At 44.7% G+C, this 22,312-nt stretch overlaps 1 protein-coding gene across 1 annotated transcript; it reads right to left on the bottom strand.

Annotated features, from left to right (window-relative positions):
• Positions 1 to 7,794: 7,794 nt before the first annotated feature.
• Positions 7,795 to 16,058, bottom strand: LOC121558058 (semaphorin-4E-like). Its single transcript, XM_045214853.1, has 11 exons — positions 15,963 to 16,058; positions 13,692 to 13,791; positions 12,987 to 13,069; positions 12,618 to 12,793; positions 12,349 to 12,511; positions 11,734 to 11,956; positions 9,502 to 9,599; positions 9,190 to 9,356; positions 9,014 to 9,066; positions 8,098 to 8,458; positions 7,795 to 7,993 (listed from the first exon to the last, which is right to left on the bottom strand). Exons 1-11 carry the CDS (start codon positions 16,056 to 16,058, stop codon positions 7,795 to 7,797), a joined length of 1,719 nt encoding a protein of 572 aa, XP_045070788.1.
• Between the last annotated feature and the right edge of the window lie 6,254 nt (positions 16,059 to 22,312).

Here is a 22,312-nt window from a genome sequence, read left to right as displayed (position 1 = left end):
TATCAGACAGAGAAGGTGGTAAAACAGGAAACACATGGCAGCGAGAGCTCCGAGTCTCACCTCACAGACCCCAACACACAATGCAGATCTGTTCTTACACTCACACCTCACACACACACACACCTTCACCCTGAATTCCCCTCCAGTGCTCTATAAAACCACAGCATTCCAGCAGTTCTCTCCACTCATCCCCTAAATTCATCATTAACCACTTTGCCAGAAAAACATTCAAAGTTGTGGGAATTTCCACCACTAAAAACAAGAAGGTTTACTAATAGATATATACACACACACACACTGTGTGAAAAACATTTGACTATACTTGTGAGTACCAGAAGTCCTCACAAGAATAGTAAACCAACTAAAATTCTGAGAAGTAAGAACATTTTGCCGGTCCTCACTTGTAAAAAGGCTATTTTAAGCTTAGGGGTTAGGGTTAGGGTTACAATTAGGGTTAGGGGTTAGGTTAATCTTTAGGTTTAGGGAAAATAGGATTTTGAATGGAAATCAATTGTTGGTCCTCAAGTATAGTAAGACATAGCTGTGTGTGTGTGGGGAGGTAGGTGTGTGGGGAGGTAGGTAGGTGGGTGGGGAGGTAGGTAGGTGGGTGGGTGGGTGGGTGGGTGGCCAACCAAAGGAGTGGAGACCAGACAGGGACAGTAGGGTGAGTCAGTGACAGAGAGAGATTATATTGATCTAAAGTAAAGGAAGACTGATCTCTTACACCCCTATCTGCACAACCTGACCTCAGTGTTATAATTCACTCACAGTTCCCATTTCTGCACTTACACTAGTCCCCAAGTACTCTGTATGTATCTAAACTGGCTGACCTCATTGATATCATTCACACATTTTTCTCCATGTGTCTGTGTCACTGACCTGCTGCTGTTGTTACTGTGATTGGGTTTCTGTTCCAGGCCCCTTTTTCTGACTCAAACAAATGCCTGTTCCAAAAACAACCGCAAGCCCCCTCAGTGTTTGCAGTAAGCCTCAACCCTAACCATAGAGTGCTAATATATTGTATTTACAGCAGTAACCCTAACCGTAGCCTCAACCCTAACCCTAGAGTGGTAATATATTGCACAGAGAAGTAACACCCCATGGGCTGAAGGGAGCTTCCACCATGTTGCTGACACCATTCCAGTTCCTTCAGTTCTCATGGAGGATGCGGTCTTTGGCTGTGAGTCATGTTTCCTGAACTAGGAGTTAAAAGGGTTGTCTGAGTTAGAGAGAAAGTTGTGTGTGTTTATGTGGAGGGGGGTGTGTGTGTTTATGTGGAGGGGGGGAGAGAGGGGTGTTTATGTGGAGGGGGGAGGAAGGACAGCAGGAAAAGGTCACGTCATTGTTCAGCCGTGTGTTTGTGAACAATTTAAATCATAGAATAACCTTTACCTCTCCTTACCTATCTCATGGCTCCGTGTGTGTGTGTGTGTGTGTGTGTGTGTGTGTGTGTGTGTGTGTGTGTGTGTGTGTGTGTGTGTGTGTGTTTGAAAGAGCGGGAGAGAAAGATTCAAAGACACCAGCAGAAAGGTTGGGGAGAGACGGAAGTTAACAAACACCCCTCCTGTACCCGACCACAGGAAGTTGGAAAAGGACAGGGAGCAAAACAGGAAGCCAAAGAAAGAGAGGAAAGTCTTGTTATGGAAGACTGCTATCCTAAGAGTATGTGTGTGTGTCTGTGTGTGTGTGTATCTGTATGTCTGTGTGTATTAGTGGGTGTGTCTCTGTGTGTGGGTGTGAGGCCAGGAAAGAGGAGCAAATGGACAGAGTGATGAAGATGAGTCATCCTCACCCTCCTCCCTAGTGGTGTCATCATCCCTCTACCAACATGGCTTGTGCATGACCTCTATCCCCCCGTCATTCTCCTCTCTCTCTCTCTAACTCTCTCTCTCTAACTCTCTCCCTCCCTCTCTCTAACTCTCTCACTCTGTCTCTCTCTAACTCTCTCCCTGCCTCTCTCTCTCTAACTCTCTCTCGCTCTGTCTCTCTCTCTAACTCTCTCTCTCTAACTCTCTCCCTCCCTCTCTCTAACTCTCTCACTCTGTCTCTCTCTAACTCTCTCCCTGCCTCTCTCTCTCTCTAACTCTCTCTCGCTCTGTCTCTCTCTCTAACTCTCTCTCTCTAACTCTCTCCCTCCCTCTCTCTAACTCTCTCTCTCTCTCTCTCTCTCTCTCTCTCTCTCTCTCTCTCTCTCTCTCTCTCTCTCTCTCTCTCTCTCTCTCTCTCTCTCTCCCTCTAACTCTCTCCCTCTCTTTCTTTCTCTCTAACTCTCTCTCACTCTCTCGCTCTGTCTCTAACTCTCTCTCACTCTCTCGCTCTCTCTCTCTCTCTCTCTAACTCTCTCACTCTCTGTCTCTCTCTCTCTGCTCTACTTTAGTTCATTCAGTGTGTCTGCTTTAATTTCTCTTAATGAAGCCGGTTAGTGTCAGAGAGAGAGAACTTAAACAGTCGCACATACAGTACGCCAAGGTAAATCAATGTAAAAAAGGAGTACTCATAACCCCCCACACACACACACACTGCCAGGAGACCGCTCTCTCTCTCACACACACACACGCACACACACGCACACACACACACACTGCCAGGAGCCCTTCCACTCACACACAATCAATCACACACAATCTCCTGGTTTAATTAATTGAAATTTGTGTGAGAAGAGGATGGAGGACAAGATACACACACGGAAACACAAAAGCATGGCTGGTACTCTCTAGGTGCCACAGTAGGTTTTCCCTGCTGTGCTGCCTGATGCAAGGCTGATGATACAGAGGAAAGCCTTTACCATAGATTCCCATCTGACACACACACTCACAGAGATACTCAGATACTGTACGTAGGCCTCTCTGATGTAAACATTTACATTTTACATTTTAGTCATTTAGCAGACGCTCTTATCCAGAGCGACTTACAGTTAGTGAGTGCATACATTTTCATACTGGCCCCCCGTGGGAAACGAACCCACAACCCTGGATTTGCAAGTGCCATGCTCTACCAACGCATGAAAATCTCACACTTGGGCCTTCCTGAGCATTAAAACATCACACACACACACACACACACAAACACACGGAAGAGACTAATAAGAGTTACACATTTCACATCTATGGATTTCATGTGACTGGGATACAGATATGCATATGTTGGTCACAGATATCTTTAAAAGAAAGTTAGGGTCGTGGATCAGAAAACCAGTCGGTGACCACCATTTGCCTCATGCAGTGTGACACATCTCCTTCGCATAGAGTTGATCAGGCTGTTGATTGTGGCCTGTAGAATGATGTCCCACTCCTCTTCAATGGCTGTGCAAAGTTGCTGGATATTGGTGGAAACTGGAACACGTCGATCCAGAGCATCCCAAACATGCTCAATGGGTGAGTATGCAGGCCATGGAAGAACTGGGACATTTTCAGCTTCCAGGAATTGTGTACAGATCCTTGCAACATGGGGCCGTGCATTATCATGCTGAAACATAAGGCGATGGCGGCGGATGAATTGCACAACAATGGGCTTCAGGATCTCGTCACAGTATCTCTGTGCATTCAAATTGCCATTGATAAATTGTGTTCGTTGTCCATACCTTATGCCTGCCCATACGCTAACCCCACCACCACCACCACCACCATGGGGCACTCTGTTCACATCAGCAAACCGCTCACCCACACGACGCCATTACATGCTGTCTGCCATCTGCCCGGTAAAGTTGAAACCGGGATTCATCAGTGCAGAGCACACTTCTCTAGCATGCCAGTGGCCATCGAAGGTGAGTATTTGCCCACTGAAGTCGGTTATTTACATTTTAGTCATTTAGCAGACGCTCTTATCCAGAGCGACTTACAGTTAGTGAATACATTTATTATTATTTTTATACTGGCCCCCCATGGGAATCGAACCCACAACCCTGGCGTTGCAAACGCCATGCTCTATCAACTGAGCTACATCCCTGCCGGCTATTCCCTCCCCTACCCTGGACGACGCTGGGCCAATTGTGCGCCGCCCATGAGTCTCCCGGTCGCGGCCGGCTGCGACAGAGCCTGGATTCGAACCAGGATCTCTAGTGGCACAGTTAGCACTGCGATGCAGTGCCTTAGACCACTGCGCCACTCAGGAGCCGAACTGCAGTCAAGTCAAGACCCTGGTGAGGATGATGAAAACTAGATGGTTTCTGACATTTTGTGCAGAAATCCATAGATTAGGGCCTAATGAATTTATTTAAATTCAATGATTTACTTTTAAAAACTGAAATTGTTGCATGTTGTATTTATATTTTTGTTCAGTGTAGATTAGTAGAGACTGACTCTAACTAATAGATTGATGGAGACTGACTCTGACTAATAGATTGGTGGAGACTGACTCTAACTAATAGATTGGTGGAGACTGACTCTAACTAATAGATTGGTGGAGACTGACTCTGACTAATAGATTGATGGAGACTGACTCTAACTAATAGATTTGTGGAGACTGACTCTAACTAATAGATTGATGGAGACTGACTCTGACTAATAGATTGGTGGAGACTGACTCTAACTAATAGATTGGTGGAGACTGACTCTGACTAATAGATTGGTGGAGACTGACTCTGACTAATAGATTGGTGGAGACTGACTCTAACTAATAGATTGGTGGAGACTGACTCTAATTAATAGATTGGTGGAGACTGACTCTAACTAATAGATTGGTGGAGACTGACTCTGACTAATAGATTGGTGGAGACTGACTCTGACTAATAGATTGGTGGAGACTGACTCTGACTAATAGATTGGTGGAGACTGACTCTGACTAATAGATTGGTGGAGATTGACTCTAACTAATAGATTGGTGGAGACTGACTCTGACTAATAGATTGGTGGAGACTGACTAACTAATAGATTGGTGGAGACTGACTCTAACTAATAGATTAGTAGAGACTGACTCTGACTAATAGATTGGTGGAGACTGACTCTGACTAATAGATTAGTAGAGACTGACTCTAACTAATAGATTGGTGGAGACTGACTCTGACTAATAGATTGGTGGAGACTGACTCTGACTAATAGATTGGTGGAGACTGACTCTAACTAATAGATTGGTGGAGACTGACTCTGACTAATAGATTGGTGGAGACTGACTCTGACTAATAGATTGGTGGAGACTGACTCTGACTAATAGATTGGTGGAGACTGACTCTAACTAATAGATTGGTGGAGACTGACTCTGACTAATAGATTGGTGGAGACTGACTCTGACTAATAGATTGGTGGAGATTGACTCTAACTAATAGATTGGTGGAGACTGACTCTGACTAATAGATTGGTGGAGACTGACTCTAACTAATAGATTGGTGGAGACTGACTCTAACTAATAGATTAGTAGAGACTGACTCTGACTAATAGATTGGTGGAGACTGACTCTGACTAATAGATTAGTAGAGACTGACTCTAATTAATAGATTGGTGGAGACTGACTCTGACTAATAGATTGGTGGAGACTGACTCAACTAATAGATTGGTGGAGACTGACTCTAACTAATAGATTGGTGGAGACTGACTCTGACTAATAGATTGGTGGAGACTGACTCTGACTAATAGATTGGTGGAGACTGACTCTGACTAATAGATTGGTGGAGACTGACTCTAACTAATAGATTGGTGGAGACTGACTCTGACTAATAGATTGGTGGAGACTGACTCTGACTAATAGATTGGTGGAGACTGACTCTAACTAATAGATTGGTGGAGACTGACTCTAACTAATAGATTGGTGGAGACTGACTCTGACTAATAGATTGGTGGAGACTGACTCTAACTAATAGATTGGTGGAGACTGACTCTGACTAATAGATTGGTGGAGACTGACTCTGACTAATAGATTGGTGGAGACTGACTCTAACTAATAGATTGGTGGAGACTGACTCTGACTAATAGATTGGTGGAGACTGACTCTAACTAATAGATTGGTGGAGACTGACTCTTACTACAAATACAGGTGTCTGTGATTTAATATAAGACTTAAGTCTTATATTAAGAACATTTTGTAAATGTATAAAAAATGTACAACTGAAATATCACATTTACATAAGTATTCAGACCCTTTACTCAGTACTTTGTTGAAGCACTTTTGGCAGCAATTACAGCCTTCAGTCTTCTTGGGTATGACACTACAAGCTTGGCACACCTGTATTTGGGGAGTTTCTCCCATTCTTCTCTGCAGACCCTCTCAAGCTCTGTCAGGTTGGATGGGGAGTGTCGCTGCACAGCTATTTTCAGGTCTCTCCAGAGATGTTTGATTGGGTTCAAGTCTGGTCTCTGGCTGGGCCACTCAAGGACATTCAGAGACTTGTCCCGAAGCCACTCCTGTGTTGTCTTGGCTGTGTGCGTAGGGTCGTTGTCCTGTTGGTAGGTGAACCTTCACCCCAGTCTGAGGTCCTGAGCACTCTGGAGCAGATTTTCATCTAGGATCTCTTTACTTTTCTCTGTTTATCTTTCCCTCGATCCTGACTAGTCTCCCAGTCCCTGCCACTGAAAAACATCCCCACAGCATGATGCAGCCACCACAATGCTTCACCGTAGGGATGGTGCCCGGTTTCCTCCAGACGTGACGCTTGGCATTCAGGCCAAAGAGTTCCATCTTGGTTTCATCAGCCCAGAGAATCTTGTTTCTCATGGTCTGAGTCCTTTAGGTGCCTTTTGGCAAACTCCAAGCGGGTTGTCATGTGCCTTTTACTGAGGAGTGGCTTCCGTCTGGCCTGATTGGAGTTTGTGCTGCAGAGATAGTTGTTCTTCTGCAAGGTTCTCCCATCTCAACAGAGGAACTCTGGAGCTCTGTCAGCGTGGCCTTCGGGTTCTTGGTCACCTCCCGACCAAGGCCCTTCTCCCCCCAGATCTGTGCCTCGACACAATCCTGTCTCGGAGCTCTACGGACAATTCCTTCCACCTCATGGCTTGGTTTTTGCTCTGACATGCGCTGTCAACTGTGGGACCTTATTTAGGTGTGTGCCTTTCCAAATCATGTCCAATCAATTAAATTTACCACAGGTGGACTCCAATCAAGTTGTAGAAAAATGTCAAGGATGATCAATGGAAACAGGATGCACCTGTGCTCAATTTCAATTCTCATAGCAAAGGGTCTGAATACTTATGTAAATATTTTTTTATATTTTTATTTTTATACATTTGCAAAATGTTCTAAAAACCTGTTTTATCTTTGTCATGATGGGGTATTGTGTGTAGAGGAAAAAAAATAATGTAATCAATTTTAGAAAAAGACTAACGTAACAAAATGTGGAAAAGGTCAAGGGGTCTGAATACTTTCCGAATGCACTGTATACTGTAGAATAACCGTTGCTTAGACAGATACATAATGTTTTCAATAAATGTTTGTACAAACATGTACAAAAATACAAAACAAATTCAACACAAGGATCTTAAGTGGAAAACAATGACTAATGTATTAAGACAAAATGAGTTGTCAGGTGGACTACAACTAAAGGATGGTTCTGGTGACTCCAGGGTTGCTGTCAATGTTTAATTCAATGGAAACTCTACTGTACTGAACGGCCAGTTGAAGAACGGCGTGATTATGGTGACACAGAGAGAGACTGTATGGTGTGTGCTACACAAGTTTTGCGATTTCAAATGGTCACACCCATACCGTTCAGGCCACACCTCGGACCTAGATTAGTAGAGACTAATCTCGTACCGCAAAGGCTGTCGAAGAACGGTGCGCACCGTTTTGTGGAAACGTCATTAAGTACTAACCGTCACGCAACATTGAATCGAACTGAACGCACCCCTGGTCTCAGTTATTAGTCCCAGCTCAGATGTCACCCATGTGGATCACTGCGTCAGATGAGCTGTTAGAGGGTGACATGTGCTCCTGGAGCCCCTCCTCCATCCTGAAGACTCTGTGGCTCAACTGATCTCTGCTGATGTTCCGGCGCATCAGAGACCGCAGGATCATGGACAGGAGAGCAACCGATACCCTCTCTGTCTGATGCTCCTCCTTGGCCTCAATGCTGATGATGGTGTGATTGTTGTTTACATCACACCCAGGTACACAACCAGGGCCTGTTCTCCTGTTGTTGTTGTTCTGACCCGGTCCTGCTGGGTGAACTCTGACCTCTTCCTGACACTCTTCCTGACACTCCAGAGGACCACAGCCCCCAGCAGCACAGACAGCACAGCCACAGATGACTGCAGGACCAGTAGAGTCTTTGTGGGCTGCAGGATGTAGACAGCCTCTGTCCTGGTGTAGAGTCGACCTTTGACCTCCTCCAGACTCTGGCAGGTGTACCGATCAGCGTCTGAAGCTACAGCACTCACTATCAACAAGTCCTGGCTCATCATCCGGTACCTGTCTCTCAGCTGGAGGGGCTGCCTAGCAAAGTGCCAGCTCACCTGTGCCAGGTTGGATGCTGGTTGGCACGGCAGGTGGATGGGGCTCCCAACAATGAATGGGAACGGAACTGGCTGCACAGTGACTGGAAAGAACATATGCACAATCCGGGGAAAGAGTCAGGGCTCTCTTCAATCCGTATCGTGGAAGTTCAGCGTTACAGCGTGATTGAAATTTAAGGGCAATGTTTTCGGGTTAGCGCAGACTGCATTAACGGTAAAGGCTGAATATGTAGGCTCAATCGAAAATGGGGTAAGGGGCGGCAGGTAGCTTAGTGGGTAAGAGCGTTGTGCCAGTAACCGAAAGGTCGCTGGTTCTAATCCCTGAGCCGACTAGGTGAAAAATCTGTCGATGTGCCCTTAAGCAAGGCACTTAACCCTAATTGCTCATGTAAGTCGCTCTGGATAAGAGCGTCTGCTAAATGACTAAAATTTAAATTTATTTAAATTTATTTTAAATTTTAAAATTACCTTTTACATTTCTATCGTACAATCTGTAAGTCAACGATACAGATTGAATAGAGCCCTCAGTGACTGAATGTGTGCCCTTAACTTGGCCTGTAGCATACTTCATGTTGGTACTTGCTAAACGTTGTGCTGCCGAACATCACAGTATTTCACTAGTTGAGAAATAAACCTACCTGATCGGGGGTACATAGAGGAATCCACATGTAAAAGGCTTTGGTGCATGTTCCTGAAAGATAAAGAAATAACTCCTGTTAGCCGAAAGACATTTGAAATCATATTTGTTCCATTAGTAAATGCAAACAGTGGTTATTCTAGAGTGAAAGTGCTGTAGAGTTTAATAGGATCCTACCTGGAGCCAGTGGGTAAGTTGAGGACAGATGAGCAGGCTGCTGAGGTGGTCTCCCAGGAACCATAGGGATCTCTGGCCAGGATACAGTCCAGACAGGACCCATACCGACCACAGTCACTAACCGGAAACTGGACCAGACAAGACTCTGAGCCGGCATAGAGCTGTCCCTAGAGAAAAACACACACTGATTATTAAACCACCAGTGTTAGCTTCTCATTGGATGAGCCCTCTAGTCTAGAAACACTAATTACCTGGTGCCATTCATCTTAAACACTCATAAACTCATAACAAGGTTTTGCACTAATGTGTTACCGTGCCAGAGGAGAGACCCATCACTTTGATAGGCTCCGGAGTCTGGGAGATTGTGTCACCACCAGCATACTGCACAACCTTCTGCACCTTGTCTTCCTCTGTCAGGGATCAGGACACTTCAGTTACTCTTTAGAGCCAACTGTGACATTGAGGTCGAAGTCCGCGCCCTGCGGAAATCTAATTAGCGTAATAAAAGCATCCCAATAAAAATCCATCAGTTTAAGCTAGAGAGAGAGATACACTACATGACCAAAAGTATGTGGACACCTGCTCGTCGAACATCTCATTCCAAAATCGTTAATATGGAGTTGGTCCCCCCTTTGCTGCTATAACAGCCTCCACTCTTCGTTTCCACTTCCCAATAACAGCACTTACAGTTGACCGGGGCAGCTCTAGCAGGGCAGAAATTTGACGAACTGACTTGTTGGAAAGATGGCATCCAATGACGGTGTCACGTTGAAAGTCACTGAGCTCTTCAGGAAGGTAATTCTACTGCCAATCTTTGTCTATGGAGATTGCATGGCTGTGTGCTCGATTTTATACACCTGTCAGCAACTGGTGTGGCTAAAATAGCCGAATACACTAATTAGAAAGGGTGTCCACATACCTTTGTATATATAGTGTATCTGTTTTTTTGCACACTCAATCCACCGCATCCGCCTATGTCGCACTTCCGCATCTGCGGTGAAAGGTGACAGAACTAGAGTTGTGTTTGCCAGACCATGAGACTTCCCGAAAATTGGTCTTCTCACAAATGAGTCTGTAGCGTCCGAACGGTTTGGCCTACAAACTATTACGACCCCTCTTCTGAAGTCGGTACAGCCAATCTGCTACACACTAATATGACCCCTGTGTGCAAAGGTGAGACTCTCACCAACATGTTCATGTCTGCAGGCCTCACAAGACTCGTCTGAAGGTCCCCCGGTACCAGTTGAAAACATTTATGGAAGTATATATGGAGACTGTTTACTGCCAAAAATATGGGGTTAAATACATGTAAAAAAAAATAATAATAACAAATCCTGATCTTTCTTGTATCTCAGATATAGGAGAGACACTTCAGAACAAACTTCCTTTTGATATTTGTTTGGGACTATCTGTTCTTCCATGTAGTTAAACTGTTATTCAACTTTTTTTATGTATTTTTTTATACTTCAAGGGGTCTTAATTCTAAATCAAACAGCTAAATGATCCTTGGTATGACCTTCTTAAAACAATTCCATATAGCTTAGTAGGGATGAGATATCATATTTGAGTTTCCCTAAAACTGATAATGCCCCGCAAAGAAGGGCACCTATTGGTAGATGGGTAAAAAAAAAAGCAGACATCGAATATCCCTTTGAGCATGGTGAAGTTATGAATTACACTTTGTATCAATATACCCAGTCACTACAAAGATACAGGCGAGGAAGGAAACCGCTCAGGGATTTCACAATGAGGCCAATGGGGACTTTAAAACAGTTACAGAGTTACAGAGAATGGCTGTGATAGAAAACTGAGGATGGCTCAACAACATTGTAGTTACTTCACAATACTAACCTAATTGACAGAATGAAAAGAAGGAAGCCTGTACAGAATAAAAATATTCCAAAACACTAAGCACAGGCAAAATCCTAAAGGAAAACCTGGTTCAGTCTGCTTTGCACCAGACACTGGAAGATGAATTCGCTTTTCAGCAGGACAATAACCTAAAACACAAGGCCAAATCTACACTGGAGTTGCTTACCAATAAGACAGTGAATGTTCCTGAGTGGCCAAGTTACAGTTTTGACATAAACTGTTTGAAAATCTATGGCAAGACCTGAAAATGGTGGTCTAGCAATGATTAACAACCAATTTGACAGAGCTTGAAGAGTTTTCAAAATAATAATGGGGAAATATTGCACAATCCAGATGGGGGAAAGCTCTTAGACTTTCCCAGAAAGATTCAAAGCTGTAATCGCTGCCAATGGTGCTTCTACAAAGTATTGACTCCGCGGTGTCAATACTTAAGTAAATGAGATATTTCTGTATTTCATTTTCAATACATTTACAAAAATGTCTAAAAACCATGTTTTAACTTTGTCATTATAGGGTATATTGTGTGTAGATGGGTGAGAATTATTATTTTTTAAATCAATTTTGAATGCAGTCTGTAACACAACAAAATGTTGAATAAGTGAAGGGGTATGAATACTTTCTGAAGGCACAATGTGTGTATTGGGATAATCAAGGGCTGTGAATAGTCAGTACCTGTTCCAATAAACATAACGTGGTAGATTTCTCCATTCATGGCCATGACTCTGTCCACCACAATCCCTGAGAACTTGGCTCCCCTCTGCAGCACCAGTGGACCCCCGGTCAGTGGAGGAACTGCCCCCTCCATGAGTGGCCGGTCACGGACAAACTGCAGGGTCTTGTCAGGGAGGTCCAGCGAGTGCCCCACCCCCAGGTCCCGTGCAGCATTGTTCATACACTTTAACAACAACATGACCAGAGAGTTGATGAGATGTTTGAACTATGAGAGATAGGTAAAATATACTGTAAGTCTATAACTATGATGGAAGCACTCTTGAAACTAAGGTTGCGTCCCAAATGGCCCCCTATTCCCCATATAGTGCACTACTTTTGACCTAGGCCCATAGGGTTCTGTTCAAAAGTAGTGCACTATATAGGGAATAGGGTGCCATTTGGGACTCATGCTGAAAGTATATGCCACATTTGATTAAGTGTTTTGGACATTAATTGGGCACTGTACAAGAATAGATACAATGTCATTACTTGGCACTTACAGTATTTCTGGAAGAAGTACAGAATTTAATCAATCTACATTTTATTTAATCATCTATAAGTCATGTAAGTACTCACTGCTCCAGGTCGTGGGACAGGCTGCTCTCCGGTGTGGGCAACCCACCTTGTTTCTGACTCCATTTTCACCGGAGTCAGATACCTACCCTCACTCCCAATGTCAGCCACACTGAACGCACACGCAGTAGAGAGGTCCGATGTGGTCGCATAATCATCAAAACACCTTTAATTATTCCAATATCAATTCAGACTCACTTTCATAGAATGCTCATATTTGACAGTATAGCACTTCTGCTGGACCGTCCTATTAAAGGAATGGTAGAACTCACGTCTGCGGGCTGAAAACAGCGTAAAACACGCTCTTCCTCCAATCCTGGTCTTTCAGGAGGAAGACGTCCTGAATGATGGCTGGCAGGCTAGGTTCCAAGGGCATTGGGCAGTCCAGACGGGCCATCAGGTAGGACGTCCACTTCTGCTGCAGGGTTCTCAGGCCTCCCATGTCCTCCTACACACCAACCAACCACAGGGAGGGAGACATGCTCGGTGTCAGTGGAGCCCATAGAATTAGGAATTCGAACACTAGAATGGACATTAACATTCTTTAAATTGAATAGGATCTCTATGGTGGAGCCAACACATTTATATTACATTTTTATTCAACTGTCATATCAGATGATGACTTTTAGAGCATGTTATACCTTGCAGTCCCGCGCCACATGAGACACCCTGAGCTTGTCTGGCAGGTCAAACTCCATGGCCTCCTCACTAAAGAACATATAGACTTAATATAACTCTAGGGGGACGACGTCCAAGTGTACGAAGGAGGGCTCTGAAAAAAGACAGTTCAGTTTTCTCAATGAGATTGAAAACACAGACGTAATGCCACTTGGGATCCATTATATAAGGCATATTGAATAAAGAAAATGATCAATTTAAAACTGCTATATCTCTGTGGAATGTCCATATTCAGGTGTCACAGTAGTTTATAGTCAACATATTTTGTAGTTGATAGTGAGTACTACATTTAAAACAGAGGAGTTGGAGCTTACTGTTAAGCCAGTACTGTCTGTGTTCGGTCCTGACAGCCGGGAAGGAATGATGCTGGAACACCTGCTCAGTACCCAGAAAGTTCACCACTGTGGCTGAATATAGTTCTGTCCCTGACAGACGAGGAACAATGACAATCATCAGAACTGAAATAATCAATCTCTAAAAGACTGTGAAGAAGTGAATGAAGTTAATCGGGTAATGTATTTTAGATCAAAAACACAACTTTCAGTGTGGGTCCACTTTTTTTCCCAACACTTTCTTTATAATAGTTTTATTTATAATCGTGGGTGCACTATTCTACAACACCATCCTTGTGCGGAGGTACGGTAGATATCAGAATCAGCCGTACTCACCAACCATGACCGAGGTTGACCTCTGGAAGGGGTCAAAGGGAACTTTCCCTCGTCCCTCTTCCTTCTCCCCTTCCAGGGTCAACGTTCCGTTTGCGTAGGTCTGTTGGAGATCACAGTACATGTTTGGCTGCGATGTGGAGGTGTAGATCAATAATCACTTTGAAAGGTAGTTGGGCCCCTCACAGAAAGACAGAGGGTAGGTGAGCTACAGTGGGGAAAAAAAGTATTTAGTCAGCCACCAATTGTGCAAGTTCTCCCACTTAAAAAGATGAGAGAGTCCTGTAATTTTCATCATAGGTACACGTCAACTATGACAGACAAATTGAGAATTTTTTTTCCAGAAAATCACATTGTAGGATTTTTATGAATTTATTTGCAAATTATGGTGGAAAATAAGTATTTGGTCACCTACAAACAAGCAAGATTTCTGGCTCTCACAGACCTGTAACTTCTTCTTTAAGAGGCTCCTCTGTCCTCCACTCGTTACCTGTATTAATGGCACCTGTTTGAACTTGTTATCAGTATAAAAGACACCTGTCCACAACCTCAAACAGTCACACTCCAAACTCCACTATGGCCAAGACCAAAGAGCTGTCAAAGGACACCAGAAACAAAATTGTAGACCTGCACCAGGCTGGGAAGACTGAATATGCAATAGGTAAGCAGCTTGGTTTGAAGAAATCAACTGTGGGAGCAATTATTAGGAAATGGAAGACATACAAGACCACTGATAATCTCCCTCGATCTGGGGCTCCACGCAAGATCTCACCCCGTGGGGTCAAAATGATCACAAGAACGGTGAGCAAAAATCCCAGAACCACACGGGGGGACCTAGTGAATGACCTGCAGAGAGCTGGGACCAAAGTAACAAAGCCTACCATCAGTAACACACTACGCCGCCAGGGACTCAAATCCTGCAGTGCCAGACGTACATGTCCAGGCCCGTCTGAAGTTTGCTAGAGTGCATTTGGATGATCCAGAAGAGGATTGGGAGAATGTCATATGGTCAGATGAAACCAAAATATAACATTTTGGTAAAAACTCAACTCGTCGTGTTTGGAGGACAAAGAATGCTGAGTTGCATCCAAAGAACACCATACCTACTGTGAAACATGGGGGTGGAAACATCATGCTTTGGGGCTATTTTTCTGCAAAGGGACCAGGACGACTGATCCGTGTAAAGGAAAGAATGAATGGGGCCATGTATCGTGAGATTTTGAGTGAAAACCTCCTTCCATCAGCAAGGGCATTGAAGATGAAACGTGGCTGGGACTTTCAGCATGACAATGATCCCAAACACACCGCCCGGGCAACGAAGGAGTGGCTTCGTAAGAAGCATTTCAAGGTCCTGGAGTGGCCTAGCCAGTCTCCAGATCTCAACCCCATAGAAAATCTTTGGAGGGAGTTGAAAGTCTGTGTTGCCCAGCGACAGCCCCAAAACATCACTGCTCTAGAGGAGATCTGCATGGAGGAATGGGCCAAAATACCAGCAACAGTGTGTGAAAACCTTGTGAAGACTTACAGAAAACGTTTGACCTGTGTCATTGCCAACAAAGGGTATATAACAAAGTATTGAGAAACTTTTGTTATTGACCAAATACTTATTTTCCACCATCATTTGCAAATAAATTCATTAAAAATCCTACAATGTGATTTTCTGGATTTTTTTTTTCTCATTTTGTCTGTCATAGTTGACGTGTACATATGATGAAAATTACAGGCCTCTCTCATCTTTTTAAGTGGGAGAACTTTCACAATTGGTGGCTGACTAAATACTTTTTTTCCCCACTGTATGTGTGTGTGCAGTTAGTTCAGTGTAAATAACCGCCTGTCCGCAGTCACATGATAGTTAGTGTGAAAAACAATAGAGATGTTCTGACCAGGTTACACTCACTCACATGTGGGGTTGTACGCGTTGGTCCCACACACCAACATCCAGCCATCGTCGAGTGCCTCAAGTGTCTTGATGTAGTTTTGACATTCCATCTGGAATAGGATAAGGTTGGTATGATGATGTGGTTTGTTTCTAAAACATCTAACGGTATATTGCTTCAGAGAGTTATCTGTGAGGAGAGATAATGTTCATAGAATCCACTTTACTGAATCTTTTCCCCTGGTCTTGCAGGACGTTTTCTGCTCCTCTGAGACCTGCCAGTAGACCTGCAGCAACAGACAGCTTCACATCAACATACAGCAGGAATGCTCTGGAGACCAGACAATACTGTATGGATGTATTGACATACAAGAGCTTGATTAGACTGAGTTCTTTACCCCAGCCTTTTTCGAGGAGATATTCTCAAGGTCCAGGGCGTATACGGCGTCTCTAGCACCAATGAAAAGGATACCCAGGTCCTCTGTCAATGTCATCGTTGAATAGTTCGAAATGCCATTCTCTCTGAAAATCTTAGCGTCTAAAGAGAAAAATAGCATTCATAAAGTGTTTGTGTTCATGACATAAAGAGTCATAATGCCCTATGTTTAAAAACTCTTTATGGGCCTAAATGCGTTCATATAGTCTTTATGAATGTTGTTACCAACAATATGAACTAGACTACACTCTTAGAAAAAATGATATATCTAGAACCTGAAAGGGTTCTTGGCTGTCTCCCCAAGATAGAACCGTTTGAAGAACACTTTTGGGTTCCAGGTAGAACCCTTTCCACAGCAGGTTCTACAAGGGTTCTTCAAAGGGTTCTCAGAAGAAGAACCCTTTTGGATGACTTCATATCATATTAGATTAGGCTTTATATTGAGCAAAAGCACTAAACTAAGCTTCCAACTTTAGTTTAGGGGAAAATATGCAACTCTCTACGTGCAATGATGTAAACAGACATTGGAGAGAGATAATGGCTTACTGTGATATTGTATGGTCTTCCTAGGGGTGCTGGTGAACACTTCACCAAGGGCCAGAGGTATAAGGACCAGGAACAGCCCCAAGAAAACCCCCAGGGAAGTGAAAGGAGCCATAATGGTCCTCTTGTCTGCGGCTGTCAATGCTCTCAATACAACACACTTGAATAGCAATAAATGTATCCAAATGTCTCTTCAGTGCCTCTCGGCCTGTACAGCTACACACTTGTGACCATTTTGCCATTGGGCTGCTGTTTATAAAGGATTGACTGTGTGATGTCATAATGCGGGTCATGACATGTTGATTATGACATCAAACTGTACACTGCAGTGGATGATGTAATGGATCCATAGTCTGGGCACACTGCTATTTTTTAATTGTCTCAACTAGACCACCCTCATACACATAAAACTGTGTAATGAGCTGGTCAGAATGATCAAAGCTTTTGGATTCTATTTAAACTGTAAAGGTTTTTGTTCTCAAAGTCATCCCATAGGGTTTAATGGTGGAATGTTGAATTACTCCAGCATTCTAAGCTTTGCATTGTTTGGTCAGCTACAAAATAATTTTCAGGAGTAGAGTTGGTCTACACATTCTAAGACTGATGACACAACTATGCACACTCTACATGTCATGCCAATGCCAGTGTCATTCACAGGGCGTGTTCATTAATTCAATCTGTAGTGCCATAAATTCAGAGCATTGTCAGATTGTCCATTCGTAAATTCAGAGCGTTTCGCTCTCGGAGCGTTCAGAGCCACACTGGACGCTCTGGCCTAGGAGTAGGGTTGATCCAAGCGTTCTGACCTCACAACGGCAGTCAAGCACCCAAGCTAACTGGCTAACGTTGGCTAGCTTGCTAGCTACTTCCTTATACAAATAAGAGAACACCTCACTCTGACCATTCTATTCGCCCTAGCAGAGCTAGTTAGGCTGTTTTCATATTATCCAGAGCGTTGGTGACTGTAACTGTACTGCTGGAAACAATTTAATGACGCTATTTTGCCGACGTTTATTGACACCGGCCATAATCAACGAGTGTTGAGCGTTCGTAAATTCATCTGTTATTCTGTTCTCTGGCACACTCAGACGAGAGTGCTCTGAAATCGGAGGAGATAACCAGAGTGAATTTACGAACGCACCCATAGAAATATAATCTAGATTCTATTTCTATGGTGTCCTCCTCAATCTTTTGTGAGAGTACTTGCTCTCTATGAACAGGGGCATAGTGATCCTGTTATCCCTCAATTACCCAGCTGTTTCCACCACATGGAAGCTTGCCCCTAAATCAGCCATTATTTCTGACACAGCAACCTTTATAACATTGTGGTCTATTGAAAACAAACTGAATTAATGTGTGTGTGTGGTGTGTGTTTCTGTGTGTGTGTGTGTGTGTGTGTGTGTGTGTGTGTTTTCTGTGTGTGTTTCTCTGTGTGTGTGTGTTTCTGTGTGTGTGTGTTTCTGTGTGTGTGTGTGTGTGTGTGTGTGTGTGTGTGTGTGTGTGTGTGTGTGTGTGTGTGTGTGTGTGTGTGAATGTGTGCATACGCGTGTTCATGTGTGTTTGTGCACTACTATGAATGTATATAAGTGTGTAAGGGTGATACATGGTTTGTCTAAGGGTGGGAGACAGGGCCGCTGCCATAAATCCACCCAGCCGTTGCCGCGGTGATTTGAGGTTTCTGGGAAACCATAAACATCCGGACGGAGCGACACTGCCCTCCAAGCGTGGCAAATTAAGTGGCCGGTGTGTGTTTGTGTATGTGTTGGAGTGCTCAAGGGCATCCTCTTGGTGAAGATGAGAGCAAGGTATCTGATTGGCTGATGTGAGCACACAGGTCTAAGAGATCGTTAATCTCTGTCGCTCCATTGGCTGTGTGGGCCGGTGGGAGGGGTTAGCGCTAACGGTCAGTTAGCCGCTGTCAGGGTTCTAATCCAGAACATTGTTCAACACTAAAACACAGACTATCAGTGGGGGCCTAGGGCCACAATGAACTCCCTCAAACCTCTAGATACGACTTCAAATAAATATCTGTAGAATCAATTTAAACCTAACCACATGAACTGTATCTACAGAGTTATTGATCAAGTATGTCACATGGGGGAGTCAGGCAGCCTCAGGTCCAGTTACAGACCGTAATGCCCTGTGACACTGGACAAATTACATGAACAGGTATTGGAACTGTACTGCGGTAAAGTCAGCGTCTCGTGGGAGGCCTCTACCTGTAATAGTGTGGAAAATGTTTGTTCTTTGCCCGTTTAGAAGGTGGTTGGTCCTACAGTAAATAACTGATTTAGGATGAGGTTTTCCTACCATGGTGCTGACCTTCACTAAAGTAAGCTTACTGAAACACCTGACCCTGGACCAGAGAATGGGAGCTGTACATTCCATATCTGTAGCTATTGGGGGTGTAAATATATGATATGAATTTATATGTTCCAGTAGGTCCCCTATAGAATGAAAGTCTGCCTCTCTTCAGAGCTGGTTGTGACCTGTAGACCTGTCATTGGCTGTGCTTCCCCAGGCTGTCTACTGGAAGAAGAGGATAAGAACCTCCCCTGAGGTGGAACACACACCTCATGCTCTATTTGTACCCCTGTGGTGTGTGTGTGTAACAGTAATGGTGAGTGTGGATTGTGATCGATAGGCAGGGTGGCCTCACAGCTTTGTGTCTCAGCCTGAACATGCTTACAGTCCACAGGCCATCTTCAGATAGTGTTTGTGTGTGTCGGGGTGAGGGTGGTGGTGGTGTTAAAAGCATGTTTATCCATTAGCACCATCTCTACCTCTCCCTCCTTCCCTCCCCATCCTCTCTCCCTCCTTCCTTCCCCTCTCACCCCATCCTCTCTCCCTCCTTCCCTCCCCATCCTCTCTCCCTCCTTCCTTCCCCTCTCACCCATCCTCTCTCCCTCCTTCCCTCCCCATCCTCTCTCCCTCCTTCCTCCCCCTCTCACCCCATCCTCTCTCCCTCCGTCCTTCCCCTCTCACCCATCCTCTCTCCCTCCTTCCTTCCCCTCTCACCCCATCCTCTCTCCCTCCTTCCCTCCCCATCCTCTCTCCCTCCTTCCTTCCCCTCTCACCCCATCCTCTCTCCCTCCTTCCCTCCCTATCCTCTCTCCCTCCTTCCTTCCCCTCTCACCCCATCCTCTCTCCCTCCTTCCTTCCCCTCTCACCCCATCCTCTCTCCCTCCTTCCTTCCCCTCTCACCCATCCTCTCTCCCTCCCTCCTTCCCCTCTCACCCATCCTCTCTCCCTCCTTCCTTCCCCTCTCACCCCATCCTCTCTCCCTCCCTTCTTGAGGAACCTGTCATCTTATTTGACTCCCACTCTTCTCCATCTCCATCAAGAACACACAGAGAAATAGATTCAGCTGGTCTAAATACCAGAAACAGATTCAGCTGGTCTAAATACCAGAAACAGATTCAGCTGGTCTAAATACCAGAAACAGATTCAGCTGTTCTAAATACCAGAAACAGATTCAGCTGGTCTAAATACCAGAAACAGATTCAGCTGGTCTAAATACCAGAAACAGATTCAGCTGGTGTAAATATCAACAACAACAACAACAACAAAAATATGACCAATCCTGATTCAACCAACTGTGTTCTTGATTGAATTAGAAGTTAGTGCTGGTCTGGAACAAAAGTGTGCACACCTTGTGGCTCTCCAGGGCCAAGAAAGAACTGACTTACAGATAGGCTACACTGTAGATCAGAAACTGGGGTTTATGTTTCAAATGTTGTCTGCACCGAGAGGAAACGTAACAACAGCTCAATGTGTGGCCCAACTCAGAGATGAACAGATAATACGTCTGGGAAACTAAAGATACTTCACGTTATCAGATGAAAATATAACATTATCACTGTTTATGTCTGCCGAGTAGGATAATGGACTCATTATTAATGCTGGACATTTAGATGTATAGCAAGACCTTTTACGAATGTAAAAGAATGAAACAAGTACAACACATCCTGATTTCTATGGCTCATTTCTAAACAGAGCAGATTTGGAGACTGAGATATGAAGGGAGAACAGAAGAACAGTGAGGGTGCCAGGGAGGCAGGGGGCCAGGGAGCCAGGGAGGCAGGGCGCCAGGGAGGCAGGGGGCCAGGGAGACAGGGAGGCAGGGGGCCAGGGAGACAGGGAGACAGCTCATGGTATTTGGGGATCATGCCAACAGAATGTAGTCCACATAGCCTGCCATACACACCAGACAAATAGGCCCTCCTCCTCTGATGGTGAAAACTATCTCTCCCATCTTTGTTCTCTCTCTCTTGCTCTCTCCCTCTCCCTCCCCATCCATCTCTCTTGTTAACCCTTACTCTAATTTTTCCATCTTGCTCACCCGTCTGTCCCCTCCCTCCCTCCCTCCCTCCCTCCCTCCTCCCTCCCTCCCTCCCTCCCTCCCGCCCTCCCGCCCCCTCCCTCCCTCCCTCCCTCCCTCCCTCCATCCCTCCATCCATCCATCCCTCTCCTCCTTGTCTCTGGTCCAGGGGTCTGTGTTCTGCTGGAATCCAATCCCCTCTCCTTTTAAACCCACTGTTCCATTTCACTCCCCTTTTGTCATACTGCAGCACACACTCTCACCCCTCCTCCCATGTGCTCTCCTCACACACACACTTCCCTCCACATGCACACAATCTTCCCTCCCCTATCTTCATCCATCAGAGCTTCTCCAGGGTCATTACTAAGCTGAAAGAGAGATAGACACACACACAAACACCAGCAGAGCCTGACCTCCAAGCAATCACACTTGGGTTTAACTAACACTGACCCTCCAATCACACTGACAAATACCACTAGAATAGTATACTGGCCAGGTCAGTGTGATTGTGTGTGTGTGTGTGTGTGTGTGTGTGTGTGTGTGTGTGTGTGTGTGTGTGTGTGTGTGTGTGTGTGTGTGTGTGTGTGTGTGTCATGGCATCAGACTTCAAGTATGTGTATAGTATAAAGAGGTCATGGGCAGATATCTCCTGACCCAGGGCCTGTCTTTACAACACATACAAACACTCATCTGAGTAAACAGAGCTTTATTTTAGAATGGTACATAAATACAACGCAAGAATACATTCAAACAGACTTGGATGATACTAAAGTGTAAACATTAATCCAACATGACATCAAAATAATCTATGGTTTTCAAACATAGTCAAGAACCAGCTTGTGTCATTACACATTTAATTGCAGACTATCGTCACCTTAAAATAACAACAAACACTTGTAGTGAAGCCTGATAACCTGCCTGAGAAACATGGTTACCCTCTGTGCTCCTTCAGTCCAACACTGTGTGTGTGTGTGTGTGTGTGTGTGTGTGTGTGTGTGTGTGTGCATGCATTTGTGTGTGTGTGTGTGTGTGTGTGTGATGTGTGTGTGTGCCAGGGTGTGTCTGTGTCTGTGTGATGTGTCTGTGTGATGTGTGTGTGTGTGTGTCTGTGTGTGTGTGTCTGTGTGTGCATGTGTTTGTGTGTGTGTGATGTGTCTGTGTGATGTGTCTGTGTGATGTGTCTGTGTGATGTGTGTGTGTGTGATGTGTCTGTGTGATGTGTATGTGTGTGTGTGTCTGTGTGTGTGTGTCTGTGTGTGCATGTGTTTGTGTGTGTGTGATGTGTCTGTGTGATGTGTCTGTGTGTGATGTGTCTGTGTGTGATGTGTGTGTGTGTGTCTGTGTGTGTGTGTGTGTCTGTGTGTGCATGTGTTTGTGTGTGTGTGTGTGTGTGTGATGTGTCTGTGTGATGTGTGTGTGTGTGATGTGTATGTGTGATGTGTGTGTGT

Source organism: Coregonus clupeaformis, chromosome 5 (assembly GCF_020615455.1).
Source record: "Coregonus clupeaformis isolate EN_2021a chromosome 5, ASM2061545v1, whole genome shotgun sequence".
Taxonomy (NCBI): domain Eukaryota; kingdom Metazoa; phylum Chordata; class Actinopteri; order Salmoniformes; family Salmonidae; genus Coregonus; species Coregonus clupeaformis.
This window is presented reverse-complemented; position numbering and strand designations above follow the sequence as displayed.

What these genes read in the sequence shown, in the direction of transcription:
- LOC121558058 (XM_045214853.1), bottom strand. Translation starts at nt 16,058, where the DNA reads ATGACATTGACAGAGGACCTGGGTATCCTTTTCATTGGTGCTAGAGAC. An exon ending in CTGTCCCACGACCTGGAGCA is followed by an intron (nt 11,957 to 12,348) that starts GTGAGTACTTAC and finishes TTGTTGTTAAAG; the next exon opens with TGTATGAACAATGCTGCACG. An exon ending in CTCTATGTACCCCCGATCAG is followed by an intron (nt 8,459 to 9,013) that starts GTAGGTTTATTT and finishes TGTTCTTTCCAG; the next exon opens with TCACTGTGCAGCCAGTTCCG.